This window comes from Seriola lalandi, unplaced genomic scaffold (genome assembly GCF_002814215.2).
Source record: "Seriola lalandi dorsalis isolate HSWRI2012SDOR001 ecotype SW California unplaced genomic scaffold, Sedor1 jcf7180002053021, whole genome shotgun sequence".
Classification (NCBI taxonomy): Eukaryota; Metazoa; Chordata; class Actinopteri; order Carangiformes; family Carangidae; genus Seriola; species Seriola lalandi.
The window spans coordinates 9,007-15,775 of NW_019523574.1; the positions used below are offsets into that span (position 1 = coordinate 9,007).

The following is a 6,769-nucleotide window of genomic DNA, read 5'->3' on the forward strand; positions in this document are numbered from 1 at the left end:
CAATGATAAGCCAAAGTAAAAAAGTGGAAGAAAATGACAGTTGAAGGCTTTGTGGTGTGTTTCAGCTGCAACCATGACAGCAGCTCATGTTATCAGCTGCTCACACTGCTTTCCTGAAAACAGGCAGCAGAGAGCCGGTCTGACTGGACTGTCATCAGATAACACTCAACCACACTGACATCCAGGTGTGAAGACAGACTGTCATCTGATCAAACCAGCTGAAGCTCAACAAGGTCAACAGTGTGTCTGAGACAACTGTGTCTTCTCCGTTTTAAAATGAGCTGAAATAACAACATGAACTGAGAGAGGACGGATTAAAAAAGACAAGACATTTTCTCCTGACCACCAACATCCTGCGAATCAGATGACTGTCTCCACTCAAATCCATTTTCTACAGAAAAGTCACAAGGTTTCAAAAACAAGTTCTGACATTCAGGATGAATTAGGTCTAGTTTGGATTTTAGCCCATCCGTTTAGTGCCACGTTTTACAGAAGATGGTAAAATCCAACCATTTGAACCAGAAGTACATCTACCTCACTGACAGTGGTGCAGTGAATGTCCATTCATTTATTATATTATTTATCTTTTATTTTCAGAAAACCCCAATATCATGTTTTCTTGGTTTCCATAGTGTTCAAAGGTTAAATATGACGTTTTTTAAAGACCTTTTTAATACCAGACACTGCTGACAGCTGTATATAACAATACTTCCTCAAAATATAATTATTGAAAGAATGTGACCATCGACCTGTGGATGGATTAGTGAACAGGAGCAGTCCCAGGGGCCTGGGGGGTCAGGGATCCCCTGTGCTCAGGGGCCCTTTGTTTTATAACTCTGCTTTCATGTGGTGTCGGAATAATCTGAAAAAATTGTTTCTGGCTCAGAATATTCACATGAATGCCCCCTAAAGTCGGAACAACAACTTAGAAGTTGTTGACGCCATTTAAGCAGAAACATATGGCGGACAAAAGTAAATGTTTGGTTGATGGTGAAAAACTTTACAAATAAATGTACAAATTTATGTTTTGAATATCTTTTTTTTTTTTGCTAACATTTAATCTATAATATGGTATTAGGTTGTAACTGTTAGTTGTTGTCCATTTAGGGTGACCTATAGATTAATTATAAATATAATTTATTAGCAGTAAACCTGTAACACCAACACAAGAAACAGTTAGCGGCGTGTTGTTTTAACAATGTCTAATAAAATACATCACATCTTCTTTGAAGCGTCCATAGTGTTTCCAGATTCTGAGCGAAACGCACATGGACAAACGCAACCAAAGAGCATGTGAATGCAGCACAATGCCTGGACCCAGATAAATGGCAGAAAACGGATGGACAGATTAACCAATCTAAAAATATAATAATATGTTTTTTAGTTTTTGCTGAATTCCACACGATGATTTTCCTAACATCTGTATCCTGACAGCTAAAAGTTATAACTCATGTTACTTTCTATGGCAGGCAAGAAAACAAAACCAAGACCTTTGGAAGTTAAACTTTACTTTACTTTAATAATTTCGGGCTTTTTAAGACCTGCAGATAAACAGTTTAACTGTTCAGAAAAGCATATCAAGGTTAGCTATGGATGCTAGCAGCTAGCTAAACCGGGGGGGGCGGAGTCTCGGCTCTGTATTTAGGACCTCGCGGACACCGCCACCGCTTCTGTGACGTCAGCGCGGTCCGCTGCTACCAGCAGGTCAGGAAAGATGGCGGCGGAGGAGAGCAGGTTGAAGCAGCGGAATCACAAGAACAGCATCTTCAAAGAGGGTAATTAAACACATATCGACACTTAAATTACGTTATCGACGCGGCAGATGACAGCGGGGGCTCTCCGAATATGTGGTCTCCTCCGCGGGGTGTGTTTCAGGGAGGATACCGCAGGCAGCTCCGCTCCGTCGAATAATCGCATCTTCTGTCGTTTTGCATCCCGCCGTGTCCCGCTGTGTCCGAGCGGTAAAATATCACTTAAAACATGGCACTTTATCTCTGATGTCGGGGACTGTGGGATGTATTTCAGCTGACATCGACTCGCTCCCGCTGTGGGTGGTGTATTGTGTTAGGCGTGTTGTTAAGCCCCTCACCTGCAGGTGAATGTGTGTATTTGTTGTTAGCGGTCTGCTAACAACTGCTGGCCTCTTCGAGCTAATTCTTTATTGTTCTGTTGTGTCAAACAACTGTTAAACTGTCAACAGCTAACTAATAGCCATCTGTTATCTGCAGTGATTAACAGTGGGCAGCAAGCTAACTTCGCTTCGCTAGGCTAACACACCTTGCAGTGGATAATGGGCTGGTCAAACAGAACCGGACACTGGCTTTTAATGTTACAAACATTAGCTAGCTTACACAAATTTAAAATAGCTTCGTACAGAGATTTCCGTTCAGAAAGTGAGCCCGTTATGGTAACTTTCTTTTCTCCTTGGCAGAGATCCATAACTCTTCTTAAATTCCTGAGTTATAGTCACTAGTTTTCATTTCTCCTCCCATTTTGCTAACACATACCAAACCAAGCTTTTGGGTTTATTTTTAGCGGTTCTCATCGCGCACTGTGACCGTGTCGGCGACGGGAAAAACGGTCGAGTCAGTTGTGATTCTGTCTTTATTTTGTCATTCAGTAACATACACCGAGCTGTTTTTGTATGCCGAGGTAAGGATGGCTTTTCTTTGGGGTTTGCACTGGGTTAGTTTCTCTCAGCTAGCTGATACCTGATGTGAAGTTAGCTAACAAGCTGCCTGATGATGAAGCCTCTAGCTTGCTGTGAACATGAAATGTTATCAACTGAATCACAGTCAGAGTTGGGATATGTCTGGCAGGCCTCAGCGAGCAGTGTTCATGCATTACAGCTGCTGAACACGGGCTCGTGAAGTTTCCCTGGATGGACAGTAAATGTGGATGTTTGTGAAGCTGCTGCTCGTGTTGTTGCAGCTGGACGGAGCTCCGGCCACTTGATGTGTGGAGAAGTGCTCACTGTGTGCCAAGACCAAACTGGGGCAAAGACTGAGGCATCAGTAGTCATGTGATGTCCATGTGGTTGCACTGGTGTAGTTATCCTCTTATGTATCTGGGTTTGCATGATGAATGAAAAGGAAAATGCTTGAGGATTGTTTTGTCTCTTTTCTTACACTAGGGCATCTTCTGGGATATTGGATGCATTTTTTGGGCGTAAACAGGCTTTTTCTTAGTAAGAAGAGACATGAATATATCTGACACTATACTGGATGGAATAGTTGCACATTTCAAGTCTTGACATGACTGAGGAAGAACTGCTGTTTTGCCTTCTTGTGAAAAATGTTGCTCACACTAGAACTTGAAAACCTTTTGTAGTTATGTGCTCATACTTGCATTGTGTCATTTCTACCCCATGCTCCACTTTGTGATCGTCTCCTGAGTTGTAACAGACATGACCCCCCCCCCCGGCCATGTAGGTCAGCAGTGCTGTGAGCACGCCTGTCTGTTGTGAATGCAGCCAGACCAGACTGTTAGTGCTGAACACTACAGTCAGACATTTGAGCAGAACCCAAGCCAGATTCCTCCGCTCTGCTGACGAGTGTTGATACAGTGACTGAGGTGCTATGAGGAGGTCACAGTTTAAAATGAAAATACAGGAATCCACTGCTCAGCTTGACTTGTGAGATAAGAAGGGAAATGTGCCTATTCACTGCTGCTGTCGTGTTAGTGAACTGTGACTGTACGAAGCTCCAGATCCACCACCAGTTTATTATCAGCTGATGATGAAGTGGCAGCAGTGTGGCTGTTGTGTTTTCAGGTCGTTTTTGCCAAAGGTCTCGATCCACAATGAAACACCTGAACGACTAAATCTGTCCCTTTTTTATCAGGTTTAACCTCTGCTCTCTGTTGTGTAATGTAGTTGTCAGACAGCTGAGTGAGAATATAAAACTGACTTGTTTGCAGCTCATGAAAGTCAAATCAAATCATTTTATGACCTGAAGTCAAATGACAAACATATATGCAGCTTTATGACATCATATAATAACAACAACAGCTGTATAGCTTTTTAATCGAGTGATGACAGAGGAAGAGATGGAGGACAAAAAAGTATTTTCTAACTTTGCTGACTTCAATTAGTTTTGATGTTTAGGGAGATCTGTTTTCCTCATCTGCACCAGTCCTGTGTTTTCAAATGTAATGACTCTGAGGAGTGTTTAGAAAAAAATCTGTTTTTTAAATGTTCTTTGTGCAAATAGAGAAAAAACAAGTATTTTCAGAGTTTTCCTGTTCGTTTTAATTTAGACCACATCCTCATTAAACTGGCCAAGTTTTGTCTCATAGCTAGGCAACAGTTTCTCCTGTATGTTGTTGAGGAAAGTGCCAGGTTTAAGGATGTATTGTCCCAAAGTTTAAATAATCAGTAATTATATTTAACACTTCAAAATGATTCTTAAATGGCTGTAGCTGCAGTGACTTCTGGGATATTATAAAAGATAACACAGATACTGTCCTGTTCCCCAACAAGTTCTTAGTTATATCATTGATGTTTATATGCATATTTTATCTAATTATATTTTTATATATTTGAATGATTTTAGTCTTTATTTTAATATATGCTGCCAAGAGGCCAAACTTAATTTCGTTGTGTATTTTAATGCAATGACGATAAAGTTTCTGTCTAAAAGTGACAACTCCTCTGATGAGTTACCGTGACCTTGACATGTGATCATCGTGGCCGTCGCAGCACAAACACTGAAACATACGAGATGTTTCTCTTGCGCTGATTTCAATAAAGAAACAAAAGTGTCTCACCACATGTTCAAGTTGTTAATTTACTATTTAGATTAAACATGTGATTCCCAACGGATCGACAGCAGTTGAGTGTTTTTAAGAAACTTTATCAAGGCCACAAATAATAAGATGAGATATTCCTTTATTAGTCCCACAGTGGGAGATTTGCAGCAAAGTGAAGCACAAAGAAAGAGAGTGGAAATGACAATACCAAATACTTAAAAAGATAATAATATAATAATAATAATAATAATGGGAAAGTCAAAGTTAACCACTGCACACTGAGATGACTTCACTGTGACTCACCTGCGGCTTCTTCAGCTTCACAGGTGTGATGAATCCAAACACATAGATCACATGACCAATTATCATCATCTTCATTTTATCAGTATTCAGTGTTTTAACATCTTTTTTTTTTTCAAGAGATAAACATATTACAAAGGTAAACATGACAATAATATTAGACATTATCAAAGTTCAGGGCATTATTAATATTACTAGAGTTAAAAAAGTTAGTTTTACACAGTATAACAAAAATAAGAACTGACAGCATAAAAAAGGTCTAATTATTTACATGTGTAGACTATAGGTCCTGCAGCCAGCTGTTTATTTTCACCAACCATCACCTGAGCCTAATAATGATAATAATATAATATGCATCTTCAATAAAATACTTAAATATAACCAAAAAAACACAATACAGCAGCGAATTCAGAGAGAAGATGCCAGTTGTCACACTGGAGACGCTTGAACAAGATCAGGTTTAGATTTTTTTTTTCTTTTTGCCTGATAAATAACTGATTTTCAAACGGGTCTGTTTTCTGTTTATTGACTAACAGTTTGAGTGTTTCACTGCGTTTCCACTGGTTCAGTGTTTCCCCCTCAGGCAGCTCATGTGCAGCAGAGAGAACAGTGGGACTCTGATTTCACCGGATCACTGGTCGTCTTAAAAGCCTCAGTCATGGCTCTCATCATCATCATCGTCACCATCGTCATCGTCCCAAAACAGTTGTTAATGTCACCCTGTGTTTTATTTCCACCTCCCCTGGATGATGTGACTGTGATGGTGTATGTTTTAATCAATGGTAATGGCAGTTTTATTCATGTAGCTCATTTCAGTACAAGTGAACTCTGCTGCATGTGTAACAGTTCAGTGATGGAGGCGGTTCAGTCGCTGTGTCGCTGCCTGCAGAGATCTCACGTGGCCCCGACCGGCTCTAACACCGACCTGAATGAAGACGCTGTGCATGTTCCCATGAGGCCGCAGGCCGCTGTGGTTAGCTGTGGAATCACATGACGGCGTCTGAGTGAGCGCCGTCATGTGACCTGATGATAAAACTCTGCTCCGAGCGTCCAAAAGGAGTCAAATACTTCTCTCTGAAATATCCACAGCTGCAGATCAGTGAAGTGTAACCGCTGCCATAAAAGGAGCGTTCGAAGCGTCATTAGTCCACAGGTTAGACACTGACTCTGGCTGGAGGCTCTGTTTACTGTAAACCTCCTGCCATCCCATAATAGCAGTGATTCCCCTCAGCGTTCCTCTTGGCTGAGCTCCTGTGACGCTTCACTAACTTGAGGAGGTCAAGAAACTTTTTTTTTTTTTCCGTCACGTCTCTCCATCAGAGCGTATTGACCCCTGCGGTGGAGGCGGAGCACGTCCACACTGAGGACGCTGAGTGGAGAGACGACGTCCCGTCTCCTCACTGTCTTTTAATGTTTCAGTAGAGCTGATCACACAATTCAGGTGTCGGTGACATATCTTTGTTTCTGTTGTCATGACAACTGCACCAATACAAAGCAGTGATTTCATACTGATACAAATATGTCTGACAAGACCAAACTGGCTGGATATTATTAGAGGTTTTATTGACATGTTACTGGGTGATTCCCGACAGGTGAGAGCAGTGACTCGATACGTCTGCTCAGGTAGTAACCTGAGACAGGTGGTAACACAGCAGGTCTAAGGAGGCAAGTGCACAGGATACATTTATGAGCAGAGTTGTGAGGGTAGATGGACAGATAC

The 6,769-nt window shown here is 41.3% G+C and overlaps 1 protein-coding gene across 1 annotated transcript in view; it reads left to right on the forward strand.

Moving 5' to 3' along the window:
* Window positions 1-1,687: 1,687 nt before the first annotated feature.
* LOC111650900 (atlastin-2-like) overlaps window positions 1,688-6,769 on the forward strand; it is a gene marked incomplete at its 3' end in the record, with an annotated part of 13,355 nt that continues 8,273 nt past the window's right edge. Inside the window, exon 1 of the mRNA XM_023400835.2 lies at window positions 1,688-1,775. Coding sequence (XP_023256603.1) covers window positions 1,715-1,775 — 61 coding nt within the window. The remainder of the gene's footprint in view (window positions 1,776-6,769) is intronic.